Source organism: Diceros bicornis, chromosome 3, assembly GCF_020826845.1.
Source record: "Diceros bicornis minor isolate mBicDic1 chromosome 3, mDicBic1.mat.cur, whole genome shotgun sequence".
Classification (NCBI taxonomy): Eukaryota; Metazoa; Chordata; class Mammalia; order Perissodactyla; family Rhinocerotidae; genus Diceros; species Diceros bicornis.
This window is the reverse complement of record NC_080742.1, coordinates 87,611,639-87,626,738: the sequence shown is the minus strand read 5'-3', so window position 1 is coordinate 87,626,738 and position 15,100 is coordinate 87,611,639. Positions and strand designations below refer to the sequence as shown.

At 49.9% G+C, this 15,100-nt stretch overlaps 1 protein-coding gene across 1 annotated transcript in view; it reads right to left on the bottom strand.

Moving 5' to 3' along the window:
* Window positions 1–1,836: 1,836 nt before the first annotated feature.
* The window catches only part of TBXAS1 (thromboxane A synthase 1), a 153,309-nt gene continuing 140,045 nt past the window's right edge, over window positions 1,837–15,100 (bottom strand). The window contains exons 10-13 of the mRNA XM_058531249.1: window positions 10,932–11,023; window positions 7,016–7,153; window positions 5,316–5,478; window positions 1,837–2,081 (exon numbers count right to left, since the gene is read on the bottom strand). Coding sequence (XP_058387232.1) covers window positions 2,007–2,081; window positions 5,316–5,478; window positions 7,016–7,153; window positions 10,932–11,023 — 468 coding nt within the window. The 3' untranslated portion in view covers window positions 1,837–2,006. The remainder of the gene's footprint in view (window positions 2,082–5,315; window positions 5,479–7,015; window positions 7,154–10,931; window positions 11,024–15,100) is intronic.

Sequence of the window (15,100 nt, the reverse complement as noted above, 5' to 3'; positions counted from 1 at the left end):
ACAGATTATACACTTTTTAACCATCTCAGCTGGGAGCTGAGAAGTGGGAAGCAGGAATGGTCCATTTGGGAATACGGGTGGGAAGAGTGGCAAGAGGAGCCTGGGGTGGGAGGTGATCAAATGCTCCAGAAAAGTCAAGGGAGCTGTGAAGACTGCAGAGGTCCCTGGATTTGCTGACCTTTGAGAAGGCAAGTCAGGAAGTGCAACTAGTAGGACTGGAAATTTGAGAGAAGGATGGGGTCTGTGTGGTCAGGGGTTGGGCTGCAGGGAGCTATTCCCGTGAGTGTGGGAAGGGGTGGGCACTGGGATGGGGAGAAGTCAAAATGACATAACTCTCAGAATCTTGGTGCAAAGAGGTAGTGGGGTCCAGGGCAAGTGTGTGCGTGTGTGATTGACAAGAAATAGTTGTGAGGACTCGGGATACAGCTAAAGGGTTTGGTGGAGGACCCAGTCAGTGCCATTTCCTGCCCTCTGTTAGTTGGTGTTGGGCATGAACGGTGGGATTTAAGCAGAGTAGGGATTGTGGGTTGAAACAGTGGATGGGCTGGGAGTCCAGCGATTCTAGCACATTAGGAAGCCTCACTGCTGTATCTGAAGATGGTGACCACTTGGACAGAAAAGGAGAGGGAAGCCAATGGAGTTGATGGGCTAGGGGTTGGGCCCTTCTGCAGGATGAGGTTCTGTGATGTCTGTAGGGGCATCAGGGATTGGAGGAGATGGGCAGGGTAATCAGGGGAGGCAAATGGGTCACCAGGAACAGGAATGAATGGTTTTCTCCAGTGAGTCAGCCCCAGGGCCCAGCATCCCGGAGGGGCTGGGTCACAGGATGAGCAGGTAGGTGGTGGCAGCAAGGGTGCGGAGAGGGCTGTGTGATGGGCTGGCCAGACCTCTCAGAGGATGGGCAGCTCCTAGGGCTGGGGCAGTGCTGGGGAACAAGGCTGCTGTCCTTTCTCTGGGGAGGCCAGAGAGGGAGAGAAGGGGCCTCTCTATGGGAGTGCTTTGGGGGAACATGGGGTGCTCTGGGCTGGAGCGGGGGAGGATCAAACAAACAGCAGAAGCAGCATTTCAGCTGTGGATGTGTGGAAACCTGTTCTGCCAGCTTTCCTGAAACAGCCTAACTTTCTAAATGTGGGTCAGCCTCTGGGTATCACATCCGTGCTCACAGATTCCTGCTCTGTTATCTATACAACATGCAGCCCCTTAATGCTGCTCAGATGTTAAATAGGGGAAAGGGTCTTTGATCTAGGTCAGCCTCCCTGTTTTACAGATGAGGAAACTGAGGCACAGGGAGGTGGAAAGACCAGCAGACACACGGCTGCTGGTGGCAGATTTGGGATTCAATTTGCAAGTTCTTCGTTGAATTTGAACTTCTTAGCAACACAATAATTACTTTTACTAAAATTCACCTCTATATTTTGATTCTTTGATCAAAATTAAGAAAAGATATGATGCTCTTTAAAAGAAAAAGGACATTTCAGCCTATATCACTTTTCTACACATTGAAACTTGTTATAAAGTTGGTATTACCCTACCTAGGAAAATCAAAGCATACTAAAGTTTTTGAACTGAAGTTGAGCTTCAGATGTCATTATCTAAGTCAAACACCACAATGCAACAGAAGCTGAAAAGACCCAGGAGTTGGTACTGTCAGGACAGCTCACCTGAGTGTCCCCGTGTCCCCTGCCCTATAGATTCCTTCCATCCCACGGCCAGGACTTCCTTCAAAACCCCAAGTTCTCAGTTGTTTTGTCAAAACTATGTTTTCGCTTAATTATCAGCAATCCCTTATCAAGAGAAGTGGATCTGTGGTTCAGACACCATTGGCAAAGTCAAAACTAAGTGCAACAACTGTTTATTAAGCATTTAGGAAATGTTATGTAAATGTCCTCTTTTATACTTGCATGCCAGGCACACTTTCAATTGCTTCAGTGATGTTTTTCCAAAAATCTGAATTTCCACATGAGGGTTTTCTTTGAATTAGGGGGTGCCCTCGTAACACTTGACTGTCAGCGGGAGACAATCTTGATGTAGACGCCATCTTTTGGACCCAGGGCAGATTTGGATTCTAGCTCCAGTGGTACCTAAAACAGAGGAAATTAAAACATTTGTCACAGTTAACCCTATTTGCAGGAAAACGTCCTCAGAACTGGGCCTGAAGCAGAGTTGTGGAAGTCTGGCTGAGGGCTGAGGGATAGCTGAGCTAGGAGTGAGCAAAGCAGCCTCCCTAGCCTCTCAGGGGCCCTGGGAAGCCAGCAAAGCTGCCTCTTGGGGACTGGGCGGTGGGACCCCAGCAGCATCCCGGTGCTCGTGCCCCTTCCCCACGTTAATAAAATACTGCAGGAGAGGAGGGCACTTCGTCCCGCATTTATCCTCCCAGGAAGCCTGCGGAAGAGCTGGTAGCGGCTCACTTTGCAAATGAAGAAATGGAGGTTAGAGAGGCCAAGTGACTTGTCAGAGTTCATGTGACTAGAGAGTGGAGAGCAAAGCCTCGAACTCTCTCTCCTCATCTCACTTCCCTGTGAGTAACTGAGCAGCCCCCTCTCTTTCCAAGGGGCTTTGGGGAGAGCAGCCCCATGCTGTTGCCTGCTCATGCGTGCTGTGGTCTGGCCTCGCTGCCATTCAGAAAGCTTTCCTTACGTCCAAATTACGAGGCAGATCTATGGTGGACTGGGGACTTGGGAGGAAAGCCAAAGAATTACTCAAGAAGCAGGGTCCCCTTAAGCTGTGTGTAAGATGACTGCTCAGTGGCTAACACGAATGCTTCAAAGGAAAGAAGAGTCACCAGGCCTTAGTGCTGGGGCCTGGCGGGCTTTTCAGACGTCTTTGAGGGTGATGGTTCAGAAGGGAGACAAGTCATACAACCAAGAAACAAGATGGTCTCGATCTGCGCTTTCCCGTAGGGTAGCCACTGGCTGCCGAGAGCTTGAAATGTGGTTAGTGCAAATGAGGGGCTGAATCTTTTAAAATGTTATTTGATTATCATTAACATTTAAATAGCCACACGTGGCTGGTGGCTACTGTATCAGACAGCACAGATCTAGACAAACTTGAAACACCATTGGACTTCAAAAAAAGGAGAGGTCTGAGCCAGCCCTGATGGCCTAGTGGTTAAAGTTCTGCATACTCTGCTTCGGTGGCCTGGGTTCGGTTCCCAAGTAAGGAACCACACCACTAGTCTGTCAGTAGCCCTGCTGTGGCAGCAGCTCACATAGAAGAACTAGAAGGCCTTACAAGTAGAATATACAACTACGTGCTGGGGCTTTGGGGAAGGGAAAAACAAAGTAGAAAAAAAAAAAAGGAGGGATCAGTTGGGGCTGGCAAAGTCAAGGAGGGCTTCCTGGAGGAAGTGATGCCCGGGCTGGGGCTAGGAATAGGAGAAGCTGTGTGAGCAGGACTTCTCAGGGGCCACTTCGGGATATGAGGGGACACCAAAGGATTTGGAGGATGGGATTAGACTAGGGGCAGGGAAGTGGGAGGGAAGACATTCCAAGTAGGGGCAGCAGCCTGAGCAGAAGGGAGAAGTCGATGGAATCCTCTCAGAGTTGGAAGTTGGGGTGGGGAATGCAAAGTGGGCTCAAATGAGTTCTCCCTGGACCCAGCAGGCTCGGGGACTCATGGCTAGTTCTTGAGCAGGGGAGTGCTAGGCATAAAGCAGTGTTTTGGGGGGCCAGCCCGGTGGCGTAGTGGTTAAGTTTGCACACTCCACTTCAGTGGCCTGGGGTTTGCAAGTTTGGATCCTGGGTGTGGACCTACTCACCGCTCATCAAGTCATGCTGTGGCAGCATCCCATGTATGAAGTAAAGGAAGATGGGCACAGATGTTAGCTCAGGGCTAATCTTCCTTAGCAAAAAGAGGAAGATTGGCAACGGATGTTAGCTCAGGGCCCGTCTTCCTCACCAAAAAAACAAAAAAAGCAGTGTTGTGGGACATTGGTCTGGCTGCTTGCTGTACTATATGTCAAGATCAAGGATAAATGAGACAAACCCCAAAAGCAAGTCCTGTACACATGGAATACCTAAGGCAGTTGGGAGCCCGCTCTTCTCTCTCTGCTCCTTCATCCCTCTTGGTTTGGCTCTCTGCTCCCAGCTTGCCCCTCCCTCTCTCCAGCCTTGACCGTCAGAACTTGGTGGACATTTTCACCACAGTACCTCAATCTTTTGTACCCCAACCAAACTCACTATTCCCCCTGGACCAGCAGCTACCCAGCTCCCTGTTTGTCAGAGGCAATGCCACTCTGAATCTAGAAGTTGTCACCATTCGTCACTGTGTCCTTATTATCTGTCCCCTTACACCCTCCTGTCCAGGTGTGCAGCCGTGCAGAGGAGTTCCAAAGAGGCAGGAGGAGGGCCATGTTCAGGCTGTGTAGGGAGCAGCTAACATCGTGCAGAAAGGCTGCTAGATGTAGAGGAAAGAGGGAAGAGGGAGGCCTTGGGAATGAGCAAGATCCGCTTTGAATCCCAGTGTCTTCACTCTCTGGCTCTTCATTCATTGATTCATTAATGTTTCTTTTTTTTTTTTTTTTTTGGTGAGGAAGATCAGCCCTGAGCTAACATCCATGCTAATCCTCCTCTTTTTGCTGAGGAAGACCGGCCCTGGGCTAACATCTATTGCCAATCCTCCTCCTCCTTTTTTTTTTTCCCTCCTTTTTCTCCCCAAAGCCCCAGTAGATAGTTGTATGTCATAGCTGCATATCCTTCTAGTTGCTGTATGTGGGACACCGCCTCAGCATGGCCCGACAAGCGGTGCGTCGCTGCGTCGGTGCGCGCTGGGGATCCGAACCCGGGCCGCCACTAGCAGAGCACGCTCACTTAACCGCTAAGCCACGGGGCCGGCCCCATTAACGTTTCTTGAATTGATGAGTGGGCACTTGCCACATGCCTGGCATTAAGCTGGGTGCTGGAGGCTCCATCAATGAATACCACAGACTTTTGGTCCCTGCATTCATGGAGTCTGCCATTCAAGTATCTGACCTCAGGCAAGTTACTTAACTTCTCTGAGCTTTATTTTAGCTCCTCATCTGAAGAAATGGAATAATAAAACCCGCTCTGCAGGATTACTGGGTTCTCTTTGCGGAAGAGGGAAGAGCTACAGCATCGTGAGGCCCAGCCCTGCTGTACAGGGAACAACAATAATAATAGCTAACAAAGACTTGGGTTATGTGCCAGGTGCTTAATGAGCACTTGCATTGACTCATTTAATCCTCCCACGACATGAAGAGGTAGGAGGTGTTATTATTATTACCGCCCTTTTACAGATCAAGAAACTGAGGCCAAGAGGGATTAAGGAATTCGTGCGTCCGGGGCAGCAGGGTTCACCTGGGTCTCCCGGCAGGCTTCGAACCGGAACTTGCGCAGCACGTGGAGCAGCGTCAGCTTGACCTCCAGCAGCCCCAGCCGCACCCCGAGGCAGCTCCGGGGGCCCGCCCCGAACGGCAGGTACGTGAAGGGCCGCCGGCGCCGCCGGGCCTCGGCCGTGAACCTGGGGGCAGCAGCGCGGTCAGGGTTGGCCCGGGACACCCGCCTCCCTTTCCGGGGCCCTTCAGGCCCTCGGTCTGGCTGAGGGACCCCTTCATCTGAGGCCACGCCCCTACCAAGCGGGGCCTAACCCCCCACGGTCAACAGAAGCCTGTTTTCTCACGAACCAGTCCCCAAGGTTCTGCTGCGAGTGGCTGCTAATCCAGGAGCTTCCGTCCAGCCCCCTCCTCCCGTCCTGCAAAGCTCTGGCGGCGCTGCCGCCGAATTAGAAGCATCGCCCGGACCCTGCCCCTCCTCATGAGTTCACTGTGTTGTCAATGAGCCTGCAGGCTCACCGTGGTCCAGGATAGAGTCTTAAGGAAACCACCGGCCTCAGCTCCGCCCAGGGCTCCAACTTCCCCATCGGCCAGAGGGTGACACCAGCCATCACCCACTTCTGGAGCAGTGTCCCCGGGCACCTGCCCTCCCTGGAGGCCATGTCCTACCAGTTTGCCTCTCGATGCCATGCGAGGCAGCTGTCTCCCCTGCCCACACTTGCCTTCTGGTTCAAGCAGTGAAACTGGAACTATTGGGCGTTGCGGTATTTAAAATGAACCACTGGAAGCTCTTCCTTGGAGGAACTGCCACTTCTGCTATCAAATGGCAGCGTTTGCCACTGTTTTCTGTGACAGTAAAACTAGGGGGCAACCACGTGTTTTGTAATAGCCAGCTCACTTCTTACTGCCTCTGGACTTTTCAGTGCCCAAGGAGCCCTTTACCTACTCTTTTCAACATCGTATTCTAGCACTTTTTGTTTTCGAAGGTGAGGCTGGAATCCCTGCAGCCTGTTGATAGCACTTGATCTTTACCGTATTTCCAGGAGCTGCTGTGTAGTGGAATATTATTTATCTAGGTCCTACTGCCCGTGGTTTCCCAGTGACAGTGTTATAGGGTTGGGGCTGGTTCCATGGGAAGTTGGAGGCACTAAAGGTGGAAACATAACTGCTGCCTGGCCGGGCCTCCCCTGCCAGATCACACAAGGAAGGGATATCCCTGGATTCTGATTGGGAGGGCTGTGAATGCCTGCTCAGACATTTTAAATCACGAGCCTAAAAATGAAGTTTAGACAATGGACCAAATCCATGTAGGGGACGGGAGGGGGGTCCAGGTCGATCATGTTAGCCTAGCTGGATCTTGGAGAGATTTAGGTGATACTCTTGTTTTGGAACAGGTGCCAATTTTTTAAGAAGGAAATGATGTTTTGTTACTTTCTGGTGCAGACCCGAAATATCCTGGGTCCTGTTTCTTGGCTTCAGCAAATAGAGAACACCCATTTGAAATTGCCTTGTTACTTGCATATAGTGCTGCTGAAATGCTAAATCTCTGGATTCCCTCGGGCATTTTAAAATGGTACAATTGTTTCCTTCAAAAATTATGCCTTGCAAACATCTATATGATTGGCGTGACTTTTGAGTTTTGGGGACGACGGTACTAAATCTGGCAGCCACCTCCAATCCTCTTCGGTGTCCCTCCAGGGCCCATTTGAAGGTGCAGTGCCTCACCTCTCTGGGTCGAAGGCCTCGGGGCGCGGCCAGTGCTCAGGGTCGTGGTGCAGGGCACCCACGGCTGTCTCTACCACGGTGCCCGCAGGGATGTGCTGCCCCAGCACCTCGCAGTCCTGTGCTGCCTCCCGCGTGAACCTGTGGGGACACATGGGTCACCCCCACCTTGATGCAGAGCAGAGATGAGGAGAGCTCGCGATGTGGTGGCGCAAATGGAGTCTTGGTCTGACGTGTGGAATGAGGCTGGGGGACAGAGGGACAAGAGGCCTAGCCTTCTTCCCGGGGTGACCCAGATGGTGACCTAGCTGCCACCCCGTTAACTGCCCAGGACCCTGCAGTCTCTAGTCTCTTTAGACTTGCTTGGCCCTCAGTAAAAAGGCATCCATCCATCCCTTGGTTCATCCACCCATCCAGCCTGAAGAGCCATCTTATGCCTGGTGTTGGGGGTGCACAGGAGCCTTTGAAGGGCTTACTTCTGGCAGGCGTGCTTATTCCCCTGGCCTCTCTCATCTTCCCATTCACAGTCAAGCCTCTTTAAATTGCCCTCGCCCACTCCCTCGCTTTACCTCAAGGAAATTTGGGTGAAAACCTGTTCCCCATTCATTGTCTATATATCGTGGGAAAACCTCTGGTCAGATTGTCTATTTTACCAAATGGCCATCACATAATCCCATTTATGTTTTATTTTTAAAGGCTAGGCTAGGTGTGCATATGAACATAAACTTTCGGAAAGAATATCTAAGCTTCGACCATTGCCTCCTCTAAGGGATGGGACTGGGGTGGAGGATGGCAGAATACCAGGGGTGTCAACTTTCTCTTTGCATCCTTCTGTATTGTTTTTTGTTATTTGTTTGTTTTTAAGTATAAGCGTATTATTTTGGTAATATAAATAATTATTTTAAAAACAAAAAATTATCTGTGCTGGCTTTTACTTTAAGTTGCAGGACAGGTCTTCCCTAAATATCTTAGAGGAGATAAAATTATTACACTAATTACCATTATACCCTGTTCCCACCTATAAAAGAAATTAAGAGCAACCCGTGGGTCCTGGCAGCATTCATCGCTCTGTTATGAGCCTTTCGTATAACAGTCAGGAATGTGAAAGGCCAGGGCTGTAGGACCCCCATTCAGATCCTAGGCTACTAATGCAATGAATGTGTGTGTGGGGCTGGTAGCAAAACTCCAGTGCTCAAATCAGAGCAGGCAGGTGGGGGCGCTGATGTTTGCAACCTCAGTTCCAAAGGGATCAAACAAGGCTAGACTTTGACATTCCTTCGTTCCCATTTTTACCAGAAATAGATTGGACCTGGATGCAAGACCCCCTGAAAGCCAGAAAGGGAATGCAAGACCCTTCCCTTTTGTGTGTGACTGGGCTTCCTGTCTGGCTAGACTAGGCCAAATAAAAGGCCAGAAAAATCTGCTGAATTATGCCGTGTGGAATCCTGATTCACATTAATAACACTTCAACGGGAATTATGGTTTCCACAAGGGCCATTCTGAGTGTTTTTTTATGGCTAAGGGTGTCAGTCAAGTTGTGGCAGTGCTTGGAAAATCCCACAGGCTTTTCTGAGATTAAAGTAATAATAGAATAGAATAAAAAATAGAATAGAATAAAATAAAATAATAAAATAAAACAATAAAGTTCTCACTCTATATTCACCCCCAGATCCCATGCCTGGGCTGAAGCGAATTGGCCCTTTGTCTGGGTGAGAATCTTGATGGCTTGCTGCTCTCATTTCTGTTGTGTGATAACCGAAGTCAGCAGAGCTGATATGATTAAAAATACGAGCGGAGCAGGTCAGGAGGAAGGTGAGGCCCGGGAGATCCTGGCTTGCCCAAGATTGGAGCTGCATTCCTTTCAAAGTTCAGCGCTCTGTGCTCTTCACCTCGTACCTCAGACGGCACGCTGCTTAGAAGGGTACGTGCTTCCACTTATAGTCGCCCACGGATTCTCACTCCAACGCTTCTGTGGGGAGGGCGGAGCAGGCGTGTGTGCCCACTGAACATACAGGAGTAGAAGCCCAGAGCAGTACGGAACTTACCCAGGGTCACACAGTGACTAAGGGCAGGGCCGAGACTGTCTTGACTTCTGTCTAGACCCGTTCTGTCATCACGGAGCACTGGAACTGCAGCGACTTCATGAGGGAATTCTAACAAATTCATCCAGATTCCCTAGTTTCTGTCCGCCCACGAGTGAGATCACCAGCCTGCTGCTTCCCCAGAGCAGCGCCTGCACTGCCTTCCTTTTCCACGGTGCTGTTTATGAAGCATCTGTAGAACTGGCTGCAGCATTTTGGTGTTGAAGAGCCTGTTCGCTTTGTCACTCAACACGTCATCTATACAAGGTCTCATGTGATGAATTCTTGATTGAGTTTAGATCCAGGAAATGATGTGTCTTTGAGCAGTGTACTCACTTTCCTCCCACTAGACAACACAACTGCTCAGCTCAGCTAGTTTTCCTCTCTGCCAGGAGCCTCAGCCACCAAGCTGGGGGCTGACCCCAGTTATCTGCCATCTCTGGGGTCCCATAAAGGCTTCTTTCCTTTAGACGGCCTTTGTTCTGTTTATCGCTGAATGTCTGATTTTGAACTTCATTTTAACGTGTATAGCAGCTGCCCTTGGAGGAAGTTCCCTTAGAGGAAGCTGGTTATAAATCATTAAAAAAACAAAGACTGAATGACAGTTTGCTCTGCGGCTCCCAAGGAAACAGGGAGCGCCCATAGAGTCAGTCTTCATGATGACGTCAGGAGAAAAACAAGGCGAACCCTGGCACTACTCCTGCTCCCAGACCAGGAGACTGAAACCTTGTAGACTTGAGGATGATGGGATTTGACTCACACTCCTGGAATTCTCTATATTTGCTCTGGGTCTCAACATTTTGGGCAATATCTACAGTCACACTCTCTGTGATGTGTTTGGTTTGGAATATAATTGTGAGATACCTTCAAATCATCCACATTTTCTCTTTTAAAATGGCAAAAAGTATCTCCATATGGTTTATGTGGCATGTTAATTTATAGAAATGCGGAGTGGAATTTATGATATACAGTTAAATGCTTTGTGTTGCTTCTGTTTCTGGAGCCTGAAATCTGGCCATTGTTTCACTCTCTAAGGATCTGGCGACCTGAGTTAAGACCCCGCACTCCATGGGATGCCTCATGTAGGGGGAGTTTGAAAGAAGCAGAAGAGTTGATTCCTGCCCTCAAGGCACTGATAGGTTGGTGTGACTGGATGTACATTGGTGAAGTGTTGCAGAGCAGTTGAAATGTGTCCAAAAATATAACATGAAGTATAGTTAGAGCAAGAAGTGCTGGGAGAGGAGAGGCAGGGAGGAACAGGTGAGGCGTGGCCGAGTCAGACTTCCTGGAGTGCTGAGTCTTGGTTGGAGGTCTGAGGACGGGCAGGTGTGGGTGGTTGGAGAGCACAGAGGAGCATTCCAGACCTTGGATGGTCCCTGCTGAATGTCAGCTCCAAGGGCAGCGGTTTTATCTGTTTTGTACATGGCTGATTTCTCAGTGCTTAGCACAGAGTAGATGCTCAATAAATAGTGGCTGAATGAATGAATGAATGAATGAACAGGCAGGGGAAATAGCAAAAGTCATCTAAGGCTAGGAGGCCAAAGAGATTGGCTTGGGTTGGGGAAGACGGTCATGTAAAGAAAAGATCAGTGATGCTTTGAGAAGGTAGTTAACATATGGGAAAATGGGCCAGACGTTTATTGCCATGGTTTCTATATGGAAGGCATTATGTCCAGTGCCCCGGGGAATGCAAAGAAACCAAGACCTTGCCCTCCAGGAGCTTGAGTCCAGCATTCATGATAACACAGGTGGTGACAGACTGAGGACCAGCCAGGACCCCAAGAAGTGATGCTGAAGGGGCCCTGGGAGGCGGGGCAGGGTAGGGGCTGTGTGCATACCTGAAAGCCGGTGGGTACATCCTCAGGGTCTCTGCGATTACCATGTCCAGGTAGGGCAGTCCTTCCTGGAGGCTGCAGTACTCAGGGGCCGTCTGATGGAGGGGTGGTGACAAAGGAAGAATGTGGGGTTAGACCGAGTCACACAACACTCTGTCTTTTCCATTAGCTTTAGAGTCCTGCTCTGACTTTAGCAAACACTTAAATGGAGACCCTGCAAAATGAAAAGTCGATACTACCCAAATTGTATTCCATTAGCACTCCATGCATTCTGTCGTGCTGAGGTTTCATGGTACTATATGTTATTGAAGACAAGCAGGCCTGGCCTGGGACTTGGGGGTCTTTGAGTGTCATAGAGAAAAGTTTGGTTATAAAACAACACTGGCATTTATTGAGAGCTGGTGATGCGGCAGGCTAAGCATCGTTCGGACACACCTTATTTAATCCTCCCAGCACACCAATGAGACAGCTCTTCTCCCATCTCTCAGACGAGGAAACTGAGGCTCAGAGAGGCGGTCACATAGGTAGTAATTGGTACATCATAAAGTTAAAAGACAAATAGTGAAACAGCAAAAAAAAAAAAAGTTTGCAACATCTATAAAGGATCGATAGTAACGAAAAACCAAAGAGCTACCATAAATCAGTAAGAAAAGAAACACATTAGAGAAATGGCCAAAGGATATGAAGAGGCAAAACACAGAAAAAGGAGTAGAGCTGCCAGGATGAAGGATACAAATTAAAACTGAGGGTCCATTTTTCACCCATCAGATTAGGAAAGGTTGGGGAATATTGATTAGATGCAAGGGGGTGAAGGTGTGGAGACAACGGTACTCTGTGTTGGGGACCCTAACAGGCCCTGGATGACTTACACTGGAGGGACACTGTGGCTCTCTGGCCCTCACCCCGCGGCCTGAGGGGGTGGGACGTATTTGATGGTGAGCTGAGGAGCAGGACGTGGGCTCGCCTGTGGGGGGATGGGTGAGGGAGCAGTGGTGGAGGCCTATTTGCTGCTTTGCTGCTTTCCCCAAGGAAGGATTTTCCCTGCATACTCCGGGCCTCTCACCCTGCTCCTTACAGAGCTGGAGGGAGTTACCTGATTGGTAGGTGGCAGCCTCATCTGTTTCAATTAGGTAATGCTAATCCAAGAGGACCCCTCAGTTTGGGGGGATTTGCTTTCTTCTGTCCTCCCCTCCCAGAGCAGCAGGGGGCAGCGCTCGAGGCAAGTCCGCTTTGCAGCCTCCAGCTCTCCGTGGATGGGCTCCGGGTGGCTTTGCTCCCGCTGCAGGGAGCCATTCACAAGCCTGCAGCTGGCCACATGGCCGCCCCGCATGGGATCTAGACCAGTGGTTCTCAGAGAGAGCTCCCCGGATCAGCAGCATCAGGGACACCTTACAATGCAGATCCTTGGGCCGAACCACAGAAGAGAACTGAACAGAAACTCTGGAGTGGGGCTCAGCAAGCCCTCCTGGTGAGGGAGGGGACCACGCTGGCACAGCACGTGCACAGGCCCTGTGGGAGTGTGCTTGGTTTGCTTGGGGAAGATAACGAGGCCCGGTGGCTGGAGGAGAATGGGGACAGGAGGGCTCAGAGGGGAGAGTGGTAGTGGAGTCTGGAAGTCCATGGTCAATATTTCAGCTAGTCTGTTACGGTACAGCCATTTAATGTAATGCAGCTGTTTAATGATGTCCATAATACATTGCTGAGTAAAAAAGTCAAGTTGCAGAAAATATGTATAGTTTAATGTCTATGAATTTGGAGGGCGAGGGAGATATTTCTACTTTGTAATAAAAAATGAAAACAATTGTTGGTTTTCCCAACTCTCTCCCATTTTCATTTCTGGGAACTATTCCTTCAGAGGGTTGGTGCCTGACCCCACACTTCTACCTCCAGCCCCGGCCACCAGGGCCAGCTCAATAAGCATGCAATCCATGAGAAGGGCCCCGTGCTTGGGGTTTAATGCTCTGTGGTTGCCATCTCAAGATTCTTAATCATTTTATCTTTGAATTTGTATTTTGGAAGTAGAGTCGGATGGGACAGTGGAGCATGTGCTGGGGGCGTGGAGCCTCGCTCACACATGGTCCCCCTCTGGCTGCCCCCACAGGACGAGTTCTCAGCTGCCTGCTCTCCAGTCCCTAGTGCCCTGGGCCTGTCTTGGCCTCCCTCTCTCTGCCTTGCCCTCTGACCATGGTTGTCCTCCACTCCTGGCAGGGGCCCAGGTGCAGGCACAGAGAGGACAGGGATGGCATGCATGCACTCCGAACCATCTCGGGGTGGGCATGTTGGCGGCCATCACTGCCCCAGGCTGGCAGCACCAGGGTGTATGTGGTGGGACTGGCCCGGGGCAAGACCCTGCCCACCCCTGGTCGAGGTACCAAGTGTGTCCTGGCACGGAGGTGTACAGATCTTTAGGGGGGAGTCACATCCTACTGCGAGTTTAGGGGGTGGGCCTGTGGGAAGGGGTGACACCTGGCTCAACTTTCATGGACCTGCCACTGGCTGGGTCACGTGCATGGGGCTGGTGGTGGCAGGAGGGGCGTGGCCTGGCTCCCCCAGCCCATCCGGTGTCCCCACACCTGAGGGAGGTGCACCCTCGATTCCTCCTCTCGATTCTTCAATAGTTTGCACTTCTGCACCCTCGATTCTTCAATAGTTTGGTTTGTGTTTGTCTCCCCTGGCCCTCGAGTCACAAAACACAAATTGTGTGACTTCAGTGATTCTGCACGTGAGCTAAATGCTCTGATATTAACATTTAAAACTAGCATCACTTAATATAAAGACAAATGGTACAATTCATGCTAACAATTTAAATTTTAGATTTTTCTTTACCTAGAATGACATTAAATAGAAAATAAAAAACATCATGACAAATCGAGAGATCTCGGAAGAAAGGAAAAACCTTTACACGTACCGTTAATGGCACTTTCCCCTGCTGTTTGAATAAGGGGCCCCATATTTGCATTTTGCATCAGGCCCAACAAATTATGTAGTCGGCGCTGTAGGCCACAGTTGATTGGCCCAAGACTGGACCTCTGACCCGAGGAGACCAGTCTGCAAATTTAGATCTGGGGTAGAGAAAAAAGAATTTTTCTCCAGCAGGCAAAGCTGAACACAGGTGAGTCATGATCTGTTGGTGGCCGTATTCTGCTTTGTGGATTAAGGAGAGAAAACACCAGTTGGCCACCAGAAAGAAGAAATAAATTAGACGTGCAGAGAGAAGCAGAGGAAAATGACAGAGAGAGACCATTTCCTGGTGTTCCTAGAGTTCCAGTTCCTGTTTGCCATCTGCTCCTGGCAAGTAGCCCTGTGGTGGCATCTCAGTCCCCTTCCAGCAAGTTCTCATTTTGGCCTAAGTTAGCAACAGCTGAATTCTGTTATCTGCAACCAAAGGAGTCTTAACAAATGCAGAAATGTAAAAAAAATAAGGAAGAGTGGTACTGTGCAAATATAGGACTATATGTCAGAAAGAAAAAGAAACCAGATCTGGAAGCAGTGTCCCTAACGGGTAGATAGTATTGGTTCCCCAAACAAAACTGTATGGCTGGGAAGCTGTCAGCATCTGAAAGAAAACTTTTAAAAATAGGCTCAGAGAAATTTACATTATAAACTTGGAAGTTTTCATCTATTCTTTCCTTCGATGAGCTTTTCAATGTGCTTCCAAGCTTTTGGCTCATGATACACATGTAAACATCAGCTTGGTCCAGCAGTTCTCAACGTGGCCAAACGTTAGAAGCAGCCAGATGGCTTTTAATATATACGGGCGCTTGGGACGCAGGGATTCGGTTGTTGGTCTGAGGTGGGGCTTGGGCACCTGTTCCTCGTTTGAAGCCCCACCACCAGCGGTTCTAGTGGGCAGCCAGGGAGTGAGACCACTGCGCTGGTCTTTCCGTGTGTCTACGACCTCCCCAGTGATCTTCCCCAAGGGAAGAGTGGAGGGATGGGGTGGAGGGAGGCTCAGGCCTCCATGTTTTAATGGAATCCAGGTGAGACAACTCTATGCAAGTCCCTATCCCACCTACAGACGGATCCACCCATCTGGACCTTGTTTTGCCTGCCTTTAGTTCTTTCAGGAAAATTGGGGACAAAGGGGTCCTGAGCCAATCCTGCCAGCAGAGGGCAGCACGTGTATGGCAAATGGGGACCCCACAGCGTGGCTGGGCCCCTACTCAGAATCA